Below are 17492 nucleotides of genomic sequence, written 5' to 3'. Positions count from 1 at the left end.
ACATAAAACCATACCATGACCATAGGCATTACCTTAAACACTTTAATATACATGTGTAGTTAACCCGGGCCTACACAATATATATCTTAGATATCCAAGGCTGGGGAATACACCAAATCCATACTTGTCAAATTTGCCAGTTCAGCGGTCTCCATTCATAACATACTTGGACCTGAACTCAGGGTAAAGCTATGTACCAGTTCGAATATTAGCCACTAAGGTAACTGTGTCTAATCAGTACCATAGGCCTAAATAATTTAGACATCCAACCCTACCTTCCTATTGAGACCCTTCCGTATATACATACAAATATATACCTAATAGAAAAACTGGACAACAAGGCATCTCACCGTCCATAGCATACTCAGTACCTGAGGAGCTCAAGGTAAAACTCTATACCAACATGAGTATTAGCCGTAAAGGAAACTATGCCTATGCAGTCCCATTGGCCTGGACAATTTAGAGACTCAACCGTCATTCCTTATTGAGACCCTCATATATACGCGTACAAGTGCATACCTAATAGGGAAACTGAATCTCAAGGCATACACTGAGTACTCATATTATCACACAAAAGCATATGCATTCTTTCAAAATCATTCCATGGAATATTAATTGCAATGTCATGACATATATAGTATTACAAATCATTGAGACCACAATGCATACAAAACAATGTTCTCCCACTTGGTCTCATAAATTATAAACAAATCAAACCCATGTTCCCCACATGGAAAGTGAAATTGGTCATGGGAAGACACTTGGTTAATGGATCAGCTAAGTTATCCGGAGAAGATATCTTATAAATAACAACTTCCCTTCCTCAACATGTCTCGCATGTAGTGGTATTTCCCTTCGATATGTTTAGCCTTGGAGTGACACTTCGGATCTTTCGTGATAGCAATAGCAGAGGCATTATCACAAAAAAGAGGAATAAGTCGCTCCACACAGTCTACAACTAGAAGACTTCGCAAGAATTTGCGAGGATAGACAACCTCCCTTGTAGCTAAGTTCATAGCCACATATTCTGCTTCCATGGTTGATTGCGCGACACAGTCTTGCTTCTTGTTTTTCCAAGAAATGGCACATCCGCCAAACATAAAGATAAAACCAGAAGTAGACTTTCGGGTATCAATACATCCTTGATAATCTGAGTCAGAATAACCAACCAATTCCAACTTGTCCACTTGATAAGTCAAAACATATGACTTTGTTCGTTTTAGATAGCGCATTACCCATTTTACCCCTTCCCAGTGAGTGAAACCTGGATTAGCCTGAAACTGGCTAAGAATCCCAACAGCATAAGCAAGATCAGGTCTTGTACATATAAGAGCATACATAAAACTCCCCACAGCAGAAGCGTATGGATACTTGGATTCGTCCAATTTATCTTTGAGGCGAGAAGGACAATCCACCTGGCTCATCTTTTTAGTGCTTCCATAAGGTATTTTACCTTGTATACAGTTAGACATGTGAAATCGATCCAGAAGAGTGTTGATATACTTCTCTTGAGACAAACTCAATTTTTTCAAAGATCTATCCCGTAGAATTTTAATGCCAAAAATATAAGAAGCTTCCCCAAGGTCTTTCATATCAAATGTTTGAAACAACCATGTCTTTATACCTTGGAGTAACTGAATATCATTCCCGGCTAATAAAATATCATCTACGTATAAAGTAAGAAAAACAATGCGATCTTCCATTGTTTTTATATAAACACAGTGATCTTTTGGATTCTGAGTAAAACCATGCGCTGTAATTGCTTCATTGAACTTGATATTCCATAATTTTAAGGCTTGTTTCAAACCGTAAATAGACTTGTCCAACTTGCACATTTTTGCTTCAGTTCCCGGTCTAACAAATCCACGTGGTTGTTCCATATAAATCTTTTCATCCAAATTTCCATTTAGAAAAACGGTTTTAACATCCATTTGGAACAACTCATAGTCATAAAATGCAACCAATGCCAGGAGAGCTCGAATAGACTGTATTCGTGCACAGGACAGAATGTTTCATCATAATTAATCCTGTGTTGTTGAGTAAAACCCTTAGCAACAAGATGAGCTTTGAATCTTTTAACTTTACCTTCAACATTTCTCTTCCTTGTAAAAATCCACTTGCACTTAATGGGCTTAACCGATGTAGGAGGATCAACAAGTTTCCAAACTTCATTTTTATACATAGAGTCCATCTCTTCTTCCATTGTCGACTTCCACTTGTCGGAATCCACATTAAGGAGTGTTTCCTCGTAAGTGACAGGATTAGTAACATCTTCATTCAACCTTGTTCTTTCATAAGTTTCTCCAGCATAGGTATAAAAATCTGAAGATGATAGGAGTTGACTAGGTTTTCTTTCTCTAGTCCCTCTTCGAATATCCGTTTGGGTGGAATTCTCTATATTATAAGGAGATTCAGAAGAAGACATTTCAACACATTCTTCCAAGTGAGACTTTGTACCTAAATTTTCATCACAATCAAATCTATCCTTAATGAATTTTACATGTCTACTTTCAATAATCACCTTCTCCTTGAGATCATATAACCTATATCCTTTCGAATGTTCAAAGTACCCAACGATTAAACATCTTCGAGTCTTAGCCTTCAATTTGTCCTTAGGATCAAGTTTTAAAACATGAGCAACATATCCCCATACTTTAAAATGGTTAAGACTAGGAGTTTTGCCTGACCATACCTCATAAGGTGTTTTCTCAACCGACTTTGAAGGCACTCTATTTGAGATATAGGTAGCTGTCAATAGTGTTTCGCCCCAAAAAGATATTGGCAAATTTGCAAGTGTCATCATAGATCTTACCATCTCTAGTAAGGTTCGATTTCTTCTTTCAACAATACCATTCTGTTTAGGTGTATAAGGCATGCTAAACATATGGATAATCTCGTTTGACTTGCAAAATTCAGAGAATAACTCCGACCAATACTCTCCACCTCTATCGGTATGCAATGTTTTGATCTTCTTTCCTGTGGCATTTTCTACTTCCAATTTGAAGGTTTTGAAATAATCTAAGGCCTCATTTTTTCTATGCAACAAATATACTCTTCCATATCTTGAGAAATCATCTATAAATGTGATAAAATACGAATGACCATTACGAGTATTCACATTTATAGGTCCACATATATCAGAATGAATAATATCCAAAACATGAGAACTTCTTGAGCCTTTAGATGGAAAGGGTATCTTTGTCATTTTTCCATATATACAACACTCGCAAATAGGAAAATCATTATGTGAAAGATTTTTCAATAATCCTTGTGTCACAAGTCTTGTAATTCTATCCTTGTTTATATGCCCTAGTCATAAATGCCACAAATATAATTTATTTTCTTTAATATCCGAAGAAGTAGAAACATTGAACACCATATTTCCACTAAGTTGCAATTGATATAGACCAGAATTTCGAAAACCTCTCAAAATAACTTTATCATCTTGTAACATAAGAAACTTTCCATTTCCAAAGTAAAATGTAAATCCAAGTTTCTCAAGACAAGATACAGATAATAGACTTCTTCTCATAGAAGGAGCATAAAGACAATCTTCTAAATCAAAAAACTTATTATCAACAAGCTTTAGCTGGTAAGTTCTCACGCCTTCCACAATGGCCTTTTCATCATTTCTCATGTAAATAAAGCTTGTTTTGTCCTCAATCTTTCTTAGCTCCTTGAAGCCCTGCAACTCATTCGATACATGAACAGTTACACCAGAATCAGCCCACCAACTAAAAGGCTTGATATAAATAGTACAAGTTTCAAGAGATAAGGAGTCACTGGTGTTCTCCTGTTGCCCTTTTTGCATGGTTTTCAAAGCCCTACAATATTTCTTTATATGTCCTGACTTATTACAGAAGAAGCAAACACGTTGATTTGCATGTACTTCAACCCTTTGTTGATTGACATTTTTGTCCTTGAAGTTTTGAAATCGAAAGTTCTTTCCCTTCTCTTAAAATTCTTTTTCTTCGGCTTCAAAACTACGTTAGCACTAGGTGAAGGTTTATCTAACTCAATACTTGGATTGAGTCTTTCTGACTGGTGATCGATCATATTAACCAAATCAAATATAGTCCACTTTATCTTGGACAAAAAATAAAAATCTTGAATATATTTGAGAGATTTGGGTAAAGAGTTGATAATGGTGACCACTTTAGTTTCTTCATCTATTGGTCTACCATGATATTGTAACTCATCTGTCATGGCAAGCATGTTATTTACATGTTTTCTCACATCAGCATTTTCTTCGCATTTGGCACGAGTGAACTTTTGCCATAAGTTATTGATGTGAGTAGACGACTTTTTACCATATTTAGCCTCAATCTGGTCGAGAATCTCTTTTGTAGTGGGGACATGAAAATAAGTCATCAAGAGAGTCTCACTTAGAGCCCCAAGAATATGTGACCTAGAAATTTCATTAGCATTATCCCATTCCTTGAATTTTCTAAGGTCCTTCTTATACTGTTTTAGATTATCAAGGTAGTTTATTCGGGAAGGTCTTTGAGGAGTATCCACTTTGATAATCTTATCAAACCTATAGTCTCGTAGCATTAAGTCAACCCGTTGTGACCAGTTCACATAATTAGTCTTATCAAGTATATTTTTCGTTAGGGACTCAGCAAAATTATGTCCACTATTGGATATTCCTGTCATCCAGAAAATATTTCAATATTTGGGAGAATATACATAATTATACAATCATTTTAGCCATCTAGTACTCCCATTTACCCTTTGGGGATTCATGAGAGTTACTAGGCAAATCATTCCACACATGATAAACAACCAACAATATCACAAACCAACAAACAAACAAATAAATTAATTCATATTTACCCTTTGGGGATTCATATGAATTAATTTACAACATACTAATCTAATTATACAATTCGTATTACCCTTTGGGGATTTTGCAAATTATATAATTAAGTTAATTTTCACGTACAAATACATAAATATATAACAAGGCATGCAATAATACTAATTATAAATACTTCAAATAGCCAAAAATCATGGAAATTCTATTCAAAATACAATTCAGGGTAAAAATAAACCCTTAAAACACATTCTGACTCATTATATTAGCAAAAACCCGGTTCGGTTCATAGTTCTGGGTCATTACAGACCCGGACTGCACAAGCCTTTACCAGCAAGCCCATGGAAACCAGCACACACCAACAGGCCCATGCACTATAGGCCCGCACAGCCAGGACCAACAAGCCCGCCTGCGGCTCCAAAACCTAATAAGCCTAAACTAGGTTTATTTCCATTCACAAATAAATAGCCAAAAAATCCAAAAAAATTATGGAAAAATATAAAAACTTAGAATCTATCTCTATGATACCAGCAGAGGCATTATTCACTTGTATTTGTTAGACTTGATGTCTAATAAAAATAAAATAAACATCATAGAAATAGATATTAAATCCTCCATAATTCCATTATCATGAAAGTCATACATATCTCATAGAATTGAAATAAGAAGAATAAAGAGAGCGTACCTTTCATCTTGAAGAATATAAATAGAACTTGAAGTGCACAAGATAACCTTTGATAATTTGTTTACAAGTGATAAACTTGCTCCCGTTCAGCCAGACTGGGTATGCAAATAGCCTTAGTTTCACTTGTAAGACCATGGAGGAATTTATAGATTTCAAAATGGTGTGACACTTATGACTATTCATAAGGATACATCCCCTTAAGAGAGATACATCCTTTAAGGAGAGATACATCTCCTAAGGAAAGATATATCCCCTCAAGAGAGATATATCTCCTTATGCCAAAGGGATGTGTCCAGTCAATGCACCCAATGAATCTACCTCTACATGGAGATGTGCTGGCCATTATTCCCTGTACTGAACATTCAATGACAACATCTAGAAGTGGGCCCTACGCCTCTAATATCATGGTAATTTTATTTTATAAATAATATATTTAAAATCATAATTGCAAAAAAAACGGAAATTCACTTTCAGAACGAAGGCTTTGCTAATATCGCTGGACAGGTTTCCGCACCTCCGGCAAGGCCACAGAAACAAAATTCCAAGCGTGGAAAGAGGAAAATGGGTTATCGGAACCCGATCCCGAAGAAGATAAACACTCTCACTTCCTCTCAAAATTACGTGAATGCCACATCTTCTTTTTCCTCTTGCTTGGTCCGAAGACTCGGAGACTTCGGAAGTCAACAACAGAATATCTCTATCAAAGTCGTTTTTTGTAATAAAGACCAAAGACTTAATACCCGCGTTTTAGAATACAAAAAGCAAGTCACGTGGGACTTTTCAATAATAGAAGCAAGGAATTTTATTTTTATTTTTTGGAATTTTTTTTATTTTTAAGAAAATTTATCGAATATTAATTCTTTGATCAGATATGGTAAAATGATTTAGTATTTTGGTAGTACACAACATATATCTCTATTTTATTACTAAAATAAAAAATTAATTATAAATGCATAGGATAATAAACAAATAGGTGTAAAATAAGAAGAAATTAAAAATTAGGAATTTTTTTTATAATTAAATAAATCTAGATTTAATTAATTAATTTAGATGGATTTAAGTTATAATTAATTTTTTAAAATAAAAAGGATAAAATAGGGATTTTATAATTCAAGTCAACCGATCATTGACCCCAAGTCAAAACAGTGAACAGGGACACAGGCGACCCATTTTTCACGTCATCGGAATTTGGAAATTGGGGAGTGGTTCTCAGTAAGGGTACTTTTGTAGTTTACTACAACGTAGGGGGGATAATATAGTGAACACCTCTATTTTAAGTGGTCGTCTCCGTCTGCTTACAATCGGAACCTGCCGGTGATGGCGGAAGCTACGGGAACTTTAAAGCTGCTGCTGCTGATTCTCACCCTGTGTTTCTTCTCACTAATTGATCTCGCCCGCGCTGAAGTTATTTTCGAAGAGAGGTTCGAAGGTGATGATGATCTTGATTGTCATAATAAATACTCGCTTTGTTTCCTTTCCGTTACTTTAAGCTGCTGAAGTTGGTGCTGTTTTGGTTACTGAGACATTTGCGTTCGATATGCGTAGACTGCTTGTGATTTCAGTTTTTGTGAAGTTCTTTTTTGAATTTCTCTGCTCTTTTTTTTATTTCCTTTTTCCTTTCGAAGATTATTATCGAAAGACTTCCGAGTTTAGATGATGCTTTGATGGTGATAGAGACTACGAGCTACTTCCGAGCTGATTTTTGAAACTGCTGTATTTGTGTTCATTTTCTAAATGCGAGGTCGGTTTGGGAACTGTCTTTCACTGTTCGGCGTCAGAGACCTCTTTTTGAGTTTCGTTCTCGGCGCTAACTTGTATGGTAATGATTGTCTTCTGCAATCCTTTTCGTCCACTTTGTGGTCATGTTTGGCTTGCTCGTTCGGCGATATTTGCCCTTCTGGTCATCTTTTGTTCGCACACTTAAGGCAACATTTCCCTCGGCGTAGAATTAAGGCTTTCCGTACATTCTATATAGTAGCCTTGCCTTCTTAAGCATTGTAAGTGTTTTTATCGCTTTCAGTTTCTGCTGACGCTATTTTTACTCGTCTCAACCTTTTTACCTCGTACTGAATTTGGACTTTGGTTTTGAATTATTGGATTTGGGTGTATTAAAAGAAACTTGTTGCTCACTAAGCATTGTTTCATTCCCATGGTATAGATGGTTGGGAACGGCGTTGGGTTAAGTCTGACTGGAAGAGGAGTGAAGGGCTAGCAGGTTCCTTCAGGCATACCGCTGGAAAGTACTCTGGTGATCCAGATGACAAAGGTATATTTTTTTCTTGTTCTTGAACATGTAACACATTTGACTATGTTCTGATCGTAAAATGGTGAAAAGCCCAAAAGCTGAAAAAGTTTGGAGTTCCCATTCTTTAAACTGTTCAAGACGACTGAATGTCCCCTTCTACTAAACAATATGTAAACTTGTTATATATAATTCTCATGTGAAACAGATAAGAAATTTTTTTTTAACCGCAGGATTGAAGACACAAGCTTTTCCATTCTTGTTGTTCGTTGATTTGATTAATTAAATATTCAAGAAAGCATCCTCTTGCTCCTTCGAACATGCTTGCTTACAGCTGAGTAATAGGATTGCATTCACATGACCATTAGTTCCATATAAATGACTATTTTGAATGCTCACTGCAGGTATCCAGACGAGCACTGATGCTAGACATTTTGCCATATCAGCAAAAATACCAGAGTTCAACAACAAGAATAAAACACTTGTCTTCCAGTATTCAATAAAATTTGAGCAGGACATTGAATGTGGTGGTGGTTATATAAAGCTTCTTTCTGGTTATGTGAATCAGAAAAAATTTGGTGGTGATACTCCTTACAGGTTTGTTACATTACTTTGATGTGTGATTGATTTTGTAATTGTATCTAGATCCATGCCAAAAAAAATCAATAAAGCTAACCTGTTGTGAGATGAAGAATTAAGGATTCTCAGCTTTGATGGTGAAACTGAAAAAGGAATGTGAAAGAAGAAGATGACAAATGAGATTCGGTTTTACTGAGGAGAATTACTCACTCACTGTTAACTTCCTTTTCTGCAGTTTAATGTTTGGCCCAGACTTGTGTGGCACACAGATAAAGAAGCTCCATCTTATTTTTTCCTATCAGGGGCAGAACTATCCTATCAAGAAGGATTTACAGTGTGAAACAGACAAGCTTACACACTTCTACACATTTATTCTCAGACCCGATGCAAGTTATAGTGTTTTGGTTGACAATAGGGAGAGGGAATCCGGTAGCTTGTACACTGACTGGGACATACTTCCCCCTCGGAAAATCAAAGACGTCAATGCTAAAAAGGTTCAAGTTTATTATCTTTTAAGAAGGAGCTTTTCTCTATTTGATTACTTGAAATCTTGTTCTTATTGTGCTAAGAAAACAGATAATTAGTTGATCTGATATTTTTGTTTCACAGCCCAAGGACTGGGATGACAGGGAGTACATTGATGATCCTAACGATGTTAAACCAGAGGTATGCAACTTAATATTGTTGACAAACTTGTTCAGTATTCATAGAAACAAGCTATCTTTGAGAAAATTTGGCCGTATAATCATTTTTTACTGCAGGGATATGACTCAATTCCAGCAGAAATTCCTGACCCAAAAGCTAAACAGGTCCGACAACCATTTCATTCCTATATGTTGTCTTTCATTTTATTTTCCTTTTTTTGGAAATGTTTCTGTTTTCATTTCTAGTTGTCTAGATAAAAAAAGAGAAGTATAGCAATATTTCTCTTCTAAACTATGAGGTAAGAATAGTCTCACTAGTTCCTTTTATCAGCCGGATAGTTGGGATGAAGATGATGATGGCATCTGGAAACCACCAAAAGTACCAAACCCCGCATATAAGGGGCCCTGGAAGCCAAAGGTATGTGTGCTTGGGATCATTTCAGAAAACTTGTTCCCTTATTGTACTTTATTCATGTTTGTCCACTGAATTACTTTGTTTGTCATAGCAGAGGATCAAGAATCCAAATTGCAAAGGAAAATGGAAGACTCCATGGATTGATAATCCAGGTATATTGTGGCACTTTCAAAAGGGTCATGTTAAATATTATACTTTTATGTTGGGTGAAAATAATGGATTTCACAAACTAGTTTTGAGAATTCAATGTTGTTCAGGTGGGTAAAGTTACCAGCTGACTGTTTCTTGTGAGAAAGAGACTTCATAAATTTCGTTTACTAGAGCTAGGTCATGTACTAATGAAAACAGAAAGACGATACTTGCTTCTAAACCAAAAAAAAAATTGCTCTCTTTTCTCTTGTGAGCTTAGAAAGTTTTTCTTGAGGAGTGTGGGGTTGGTGTGTTTAAAATTATATATCAGAATATGTTTAGGGATTATATGGCCAGGATACAGATTTGCCGTGGGAATATTAAATTTTAGAGTTGGTGTGTTATTTGTAATATAGTTAGAAGCGAGGGAAAAAAAAAAAAGAGAGATGAGAGAGATAGGGAGAGTGGGGGGGGCGCCGGTAGAGGGAGAAAAAGAGGGGGAGAAGAGAGAAGTAAAGAACAGAAGTTCTCTTTGCTAGGAATTTTATTTCTTTTCTCGTAGAATGGAAAGTAATTCCACAAATATTGGATAAAAATACCTCTTTCAACTGCTAAAGTAATTCTGATGCTACGATAATTAAAATCACAAGCTGTAAACTTGCTCTTTGACTGGTAATTGAATCCTCTCCCCCTCTCATCTTTGATTTTTCCTGAGGCTGTTAGACTGGTCATTCTTCCATTTTTTTTTTCTTCTAATTTTCATTGGTAGAATTTTGCTCAAGTTCAGTGTATATTTACTTTCTCTAAAGTTATGTTCCTGGATCTTTCAGCAGTTACATGCCTTACATGTTCAAGTACATGTGTGGAAAAAAACATAAAAATATTTTGAGTAATGTGTCTTGAAAAGAAAAGCATACCTCATTGAGTTAATTTATAAGGTGTGTGGTATAATTCTTTTCAAATTTATCCATTTCAAGTTGTCTAGGATGTATGGAGTTACACTTTTTTTCTCTTGAAATAATCAATTCCAATGCCATGGAGTAGTTAGGTATTCGATAGAATACCTTCATGAGAAGGCTTATGTAAGATAATTGAAGTCCAGCCATAACTGTCTCTGAACATTTGTGCCTTAGTTTTTTTTTTTTTTTTTTTTAAACTTCACTTTTGGAATGATATTTTTTTTTTATCTTTCACTTATGTTGATCCGTTTGCCTTGACCATAAAATTGATATATCATTTAATTACAATTTTTCAAAGAAGCATTCTGCTGCTTGACATTTCATTTGTTTTCTCAGAATTTGAAGATGATCCTGACCTGTATGTGCTGAAGCCACTAAAATATGTGGGCATTGAAATCTGGCAGGTAACTGTCTTGACTTTCTGGTTGTTAATCACTTCCAATATCACTAGTGAATTAAAAAACTCGAGCCCTTTCCAAGTAGAAAAGTGGCATTTGAGGTAAAGCCTAAAAGGCATATAACTACAGTCTACACAAGCTGAGTACAATAGTGGGGGCAGTATTTTTCCACATTCTACATAAAATTCATACAGTTGAATTCTCAGGAAATACAGCATCCATATCAGTTATTGACATTATTAGAAATACTTTACTCGTAATGAAGTAGCAAGACCTCCACCCCCTTTCTTGAGCTGACTAAAAGATTTGTCAAGTTGAATCTGTCTGAATCAGCCAGTTACCTGGATTCTAGTTGCCCAATGGAGAAAATTGAGCTTGAAAGAATCGAGTTTAGGTACTATACTGGTTATTAGGGGATCACATCAGTTCATCAAATAACCACCTAGAGAGTTAAGCAGACTTTATTTCCATCTTCTTGCATAGAATCTAACATCTAAGTGTAATGCAGGTGAAGGCCGGATCTGTTTTTGACAACATTCTAATTTGTGATGATCCAGTGTATGCAAGAGAGGTTGTGGAGGACATAATGTCCAGAAATAAGGAGGTCTATGCTCTTCCTTTTGAATGCCATTAGAAAAAAAAAATTCCAAAGGAGCAGCTAACTACATGCTTTTATTTGTTTTATTTTTATTTTTTAAAGGCGATGATGCATACCTAACTACATGCTTACAAATAACATTCTGTTTATCTTCAAGATCTTCTTATATTCTTCTATTCTATTGTGTTATTTAAGGCTGAGAAAGAGGCTTTTGAGGAAGCAGAGAAAGTGAGCAAAGCTCAAGAAGAAGAGGTGAGTGATTGTTAGGATGACGCACTCCAGAAATATTACCTCCTTTTCCTCCTCTGGGGGCCTTATGTATCTGTCATTGTATCTTCACACAGACACACACAAAGCAAAAAAAGTCATGTATTCTGGGCTGCGTACTAATCGCACAACAGCTTTTGTAGTCTAATACTGCAGTCTTATTTGGTCACAGCCTGATGGATACAATTGTATAACCTCATCTTATACTCTGCCAAATCTCCTTGTTCTGAAAATGCTTTTACCTTCCTACAGCTATTTCTACGTTGATCCTTAATTGTGAACTTTTTTATTGTTTAATTTGCAAATCGTGCAGGAAGCTCGAAGAGCAAGAGAGGAAGGGGAGCAGCGGAGAAGAGAGAGGGGCCGTGATCGGCGGTACCGTGATAGGGAGCACTACAGGGAGAAATACAGAAAGGTATGCATAGCTGTGTTAACTGAAGTTTGCCTGAGCTCAATTTTTCAGAAATCCTCTTTTGGTATAATAATATTTTATGCGCCATACCTAACCAACAGTATCTAGTCCAGGCTAAGTAGTTAGTCAACCCATTTTTCGCAAACTTTAAATTTTCTTTCTAAATGTTGTAAGAAAAGTTGAGGGGTATTTTGGCCATTTTCATTAAATACATAATCTTATTCTACATGCTTGATTATGTCTTTAGTCTTCATTTCATGTAATTTGGTTATGTAAAGTGGGAGATATAAAGGTTTAAGTGATTTAAGTATGTAAGGGGTATTTTTATACTTTGCCAAATTCCATTTAATAAATAGAATAGGGGGTAAATAGAATAGGGGGTCGAGCTCGACCTCCGACGAGACTCTTCACAAGAAGTCTCTTCCCTCTTTCTCATCTTCCTTATTTTCTTCTTCAATTTCTCTTCTTCTTCGATCCTCATATTTTACATTTTGACAAACATGGTTTGTTTTTCTTTGAGCTTAATAATGATTGTATTGTAAGAACCAATTTTGACTTGACCAATTGCAACCTGAGCATACCAAGAAACCCATGAATTAATCTTTGGTGTATGGTAAAATTTATTTACTTAGATGGGATGCTTGTGTCCTCATATCGATGACAGTTTGTAACTCATTTTTTTTAGCAAGTATGACAGCTTGTAACTTGACCTAATGTACTAACATCAAAGACTCTTTCTGCAGCGGAGCAGACACGATTATTTGGACGACTACCATGTAAGCTCTATTGCCTCAAACCCATGTTTTCTTTTTAGTGTTTGGAGAGGTATAAACTTCAGGTCTAGTGAGCTTGAACTGAAGACCTCAATCTAGAAAACCCCCACGAGACATCTAAGCCACAGCCCAAGTCTCTTCAAATCCTTCCGTAAGCTTTAGATCGGTTAGCTCATGAAAGTATTTGTTTGCTGATATTTCTAATTTCTTTTTTGCAGGATGAATTATGAGAAGCTGACCAGCTAGCTATTTTGGCATCGTTCAGACATCATTTGGTCCAACTACAAATGGGCCTTTATTATTTAATAACATCCTCCAAAACTAAGAATATTTATGTTTTCATTTTTAGTTTTTTATGAATTGAAGGCTTCGTCATTTGAAAAACATGAGTGGAATCTATTCATTTTCTTGAGAGTCAAAAGCGCGGCAAATGAGTAGGGGTGGACGTCGGATTGGGTTTTACGGGAAACTCAACAGGACCTGATTTGACCTAAATGGTGGGGATGGGTTGGTTTTCCCAACCCGTTTTAGATGAAGCTGTTAGTTTCATCTAAGGGGGGGTTGGTCAACAAAATGAAAATTTGATCTTCATCTTCATCTTATGTATCTACATAATCTTCTTCTTCGACATGGGTATTAGTCAAGACAACTTCATCTTCGAAATCTTCGAAATAGGGTGTTAGTGTGGACAATTTCATCTTCATCTTCATCTTATAGAAATTTAAAATTATTGATTTTAATAATTATAAAAATAAACTAATTAAACCAAAGTGTTTGAGTTAATAATATTTTAATTACCACTATTAAATTACTAATACAATAGAGTGAATAAAAAAAATTCTGATTAATGAATAAAAAATATTATATTAATAACATAAGATAGATTTGTATTGTATTAATTAATAATATATTTTGACATAATTAATGATGATATATTAATCAAATGCATACTTTAATTATATTTTATTTACCAGAGAAAATCTTGTCCTAAAAGCAAGAAATCTTGCAAGACGGAAATCGAATTATTATGCAAATGAAAATGTTATGAACAAAAAAATAATAATATGAGATTTGAAGCTGCATGAACTGGATGTTACTATTCACAACAAATCATCATAAACCTGCAATATTTCAATCCAAAATAAAGAAAGAGCAGATTCGTCACAAACACTAGGTAATGTTACATTGAGCGAGAGAGGGCAGTTGTGCAATTGATCAACAGATAAAGAGACGGGGGGAAGGTGCTGGTTACAACAATGTAAGCTGAAACTTGGACATGAATAGGCGATTTTGCTCTGACCAAGTAGAGAGATAAGGTTTTAGGGGAATAAAAATATGAGTTCCACAATATTCAAGGATTAAAATCCAACTCGTGAAATTTACTACATCCACCAAAATTTCTGCCATTGAAGGAGAATTTTGTGGGAGGTGAAAATAAAGTTCACAGTTGAAAAGATTGGATAAAAATAATCATATTTAAAATAATTGGCAGAAGGATTTTCTGAGGGGTGAAAATAAAGTTTATAGTTGAAAAGATTGGATAAAAATAATCACATTTCAAATAATTGGTTCTTATAGCTCATAGTCCAATCTGAATCACCAAATGAAACCAGTCCACCACCATTAGTGCTTATGGACTCTGCACATCCAGGCAGTTCAAGAGGAACTCTCAATTTGCAATTCCCATCTCTTCTTTGGTCATCCACATATTCAGGTGATCCAAACCCATTAGTTAGTTGTAAGTCATTCTCTTCAATTAAAGACGAACTTCTTAGATCAGGACTAATACCAAGATGGAAATCAGCTTTGAGAAGATCATAATCGTCGTCTTCTGATTACCAGCAGTCCAATTCATCTATCTTAAAGATCCTACTAACAAGTCCTTCCCTACATGATATCCTCACATTCGATGCCTAATCAAATTTTGTCCTTTGAAGGTGAGTTCCATCAGTTGAGTTAGATGGTGTGGCTGGATAAGACAACTGAAAACTCAAATCAAGCACTAACAAAGTTTTACTTGTGTCACATGTCACATGCAAGCTTTGAGTTGGTGAGCTCACTGTTTTAAGAGCTTCCACCATTGACCTCAATTCAATATCATGATCCAAGTAATCTTCCATACTCATCCAAGAGAAGGCAATGTGCTTTTCTGAATGTGAACCAGAGCCAAGCGTACAAATAACATTTTGACTGCCCCAAGATTCAGCTGAATATGGAGAATCCTCTACACGATTGTATCGATATCCCCTTGCTTCTGATAAACAGCTCTTGTTAGCAGCAGTTATAGCTGATGTGGTAGTTGAGGTCCTGTGAAGATCAAGATCACATTGCGATGCTTCTCGTATAAATATGACAGGGGTGAAGCCGAAGGGTGAAATCGAAGGGGGAAATCCATAGCCGAAGGGTGAAATCGAAGGGGGCAAGCCGAAGCCGAAGGGTGAAATCGATGCCTAATCGAGACTAGCCAGAGAGAGAAGGGAGTGGGAGGCCGAAAGGGAGAAGAGAGGGAGAAGACAGAGAAGAAAGGGAGGTACGGGAGGGAATAGAGAGAGAGCTTGTCCGAGAGAAGAGAGGGAGTCACGGAGACGAGAGAGGGGGTGCGACAGAGAGGGCGAGGCCGAGAGAAGACTGAGAGTTGAGGCCGGAGACGAGAGGGAACTGAGATGGTGGCCGAGATCAACGTCGGGGACGTAGGGAGACGAAGGACAAGATCAATGTCGGGGGCGCAGGGAGATGAGAGAGGGAAGGGAGTGCGGGAGAGAGGAAGAAAAAAGAAAAAGATGACCCGTGACGGGGGGGGGGGGGGGGGGGGGGGGGTGCGAGGAGAGAGAGCAAGGCCGAGAGCGTTGCCCGTCCTTCAATTCGTAGAAGATCAAAAAGGGCCTTCTTCCACATGATTGAAATTAAACCGCGGAGATGAAGGGTCTCTTCATCCCCTGCATCGAGATGAAGCTTCATCTGCGCTCCACTAACGACTTCAATTGTTGAAGGGCATTATGTGGTTGAAGATCATCTTGTCCTTCAAGTTGACTAACCCCCCCTAAAAGATGTAGGTTCTCGAGATGAAGCTTCCCCATGAACCGTGGAATTAAGAATCTACCCATATTTGTAAGTCATCCACTTGAAACCGTCGGGACGTCCGAATTTTTTTTTCTCCTCCCTCTCGTGTTTGCGCTCTCTTTTCCCTTCTCCCTACCCCGCTTCTTCGTCTTTACGTTCTCTTCTCCCTTCTTCGTCTTTGCACTCTCTTCTCCCTTCTCTCTACCCTGCTTATTCGTCTTCACATTCTCTTATCCCTTCTCCCTTCTTGTCTCTCTTCTCCCTCTTGGCCTCCTTCTACCTTTTCCGTCTCATTGCTCTACTCTTCTCGGCCTTGCTCTCTCTCTCTCTCTCTCTCTCTCTCTCTCTCTCTCTCTCTCTCTCTCTCTCTCTCTCTCTCTCTCTCTCTCTCTCTCTCTCTCTCTCTCTCTCGCACTCTCTTGTACTCTCGGCCTCTCTCTCTTTTCTCCCTGTCGCTACTCTTTTTTCCCTAAAAATCCTCCCGATTTCCTTTGATTTCTCTCATTTCGATTTCGATTTCCTTTGATTTTCTCCATTTCGATGTCGATTTCTTCGATTTCGCTTTAATTTCCTCATTGGTAACCTTGTGCATTAAATACGATACACAATTAAAAGAGGCGATCAAAATGCACTATTCTTGTGGAAGCCAACCATGAAACATCAAGAGAGCAGGAAAACAAACTATTTCCTTGGCCTAAAAGGTGGAGGGGGCAGCAGAAAATAGTTATTGCCTACTCCCCTTTTCTTTGATTCAGCCATATTTTTCTTGCAAACCCCATTAATATACTGTACTAGCCTCCAATTTATATCATCATCTTCAGGCTCCATCAAGTAAGAAGACTGCATAGTTTTCTTCTCAGGCTCAACCAACTTCTTTGTTCCACTATGATGAGCCTGCCCCGGGACATCGATCGTGCTCAAAGGAGGCGGCGTTCCGGCCACGTATCCGAGGCTCATCTTGGCAAGAAAAAGGGACAACACCTTGATGATGTTCACCATGATGTTCATGGCCTTCTTGCAAATCGACTTCTTGCTTCTTTTGCCTCCGTAGCTCGTCATATTGCTACTTTTTCTCTCTCTCTGTCTCGCATATCTACTTCTTTTTTTTGCTATTTCTTTTGCCTTTGTGTATTTCATGCAAAAGGTAACTTCGATTTTATATCTTATGTTATTAATAAGTTTATTTATTTATTTATTTATTCGTTTCTATTATTTTTTACTTTGTATTTATTTATCTTTTATAATTAATCAGTGCACAATTAATTGTCATGCGTAATTACTGTGTTAATGTAAAATAAACTGCAATAGTTAATTAATAATATTTTATTTAATTAATTAATATATTAATATATTATAATTCTATATTAAATTACTTATTAGTATTGTAATCTGTTTGTTTTCATCTTGAAATTGTTTTTCAATGCACTTAAACTCGTCTACATCCAATTTGAAGTTAAATTTGAATTAAATCATTTAAGTGAATTTGACTTTGACATTGAAGTTAAAGTCGGTGTA

General features: G+C 36.6%; 1 protein-coding gene across 1 annotated transcript; it reads left to right on the top strand.

Annotated features, from left to right (window-relative positions):
• The first annotated feature begins 6800 nt into the window (after window positions 1-6800).
• On the top strand, window positions 6801-13388 carry LOC137961918 (calreticulin-3-like). Its single transcript, XM_068808558.1, has 14 exons — window positions 6801-6930; window positions 7660-7767; window positions 8148-8340; window positions 8558-8816; window positions 8932-8988; window positions 9084-9131; window positions 9298-9384; window positions 9476-9533; window positions 10806-10873; window positions 11376-11471; window positions 11661-11717; window positions 12046-12147; window positions 12888-12920; window positions 13136-13388. The coding sequence occupies exons 1-14, from the start codon at window positions 6819-6821 to the stop codon at window positions 13145-13147; spliced, it is 1290 nt and encodes a 429-aa protein (XP_068664659.1). The 5' UTR covers window positions 6801-6818; the 3' UTR covers window positions 13148-13388.
• Window positions 13389-17492: the final 4104 nt, after the last annotated feature.

The sequence above is a fragment of the Aristolochia californica genome, unplaced genomic scaffold, assembly GCF_029961685.1.
Source record: "Aristolochia californica isolate CCGP_79_NKW_82.1479 unplaced genomic scaffold, dmAriCali1.0.hap1 SCAF_4, whole genome shotgun sequence".
Lineage (NCBI taxonomy): Eukaryota > Viridiplantae > Streptophyta > Magnoliopsida > Piperales > Aristolochiaceae > Aristolochia > Aristolochia californica.
This window is presented reverse-complemented; position numbering and strand designations above follow the sequence as displayed.

What these genes read in the sequence shown, in the direction of transcription:
- LOC137961918 (XM_068808558.1), top strand. Translation starts at nt 6,819, where the DNA reads ATGGCGGAAGCTACGGGAACTTTAAAGCTGCTGCTGCTGATTCTCACC. An exon ending in GGTGGTGATACTCCTTACAG is followed by an intron (nt 8,341 to 8,557) that starts GTTTGTTACATT and finishes CCTTTTCTGCAG; the next exon opens with TTTAATGTTTGGCCCAGACT. An exon ending in TCCATGGATTGATAATCCAG is followed by an intron (nt 9,534 to 10,805) that starts GTATATTGTGGC and finishes TTGTTTTCTCAG; the next exon opens with AATTTGAAGATGATCCTGAC.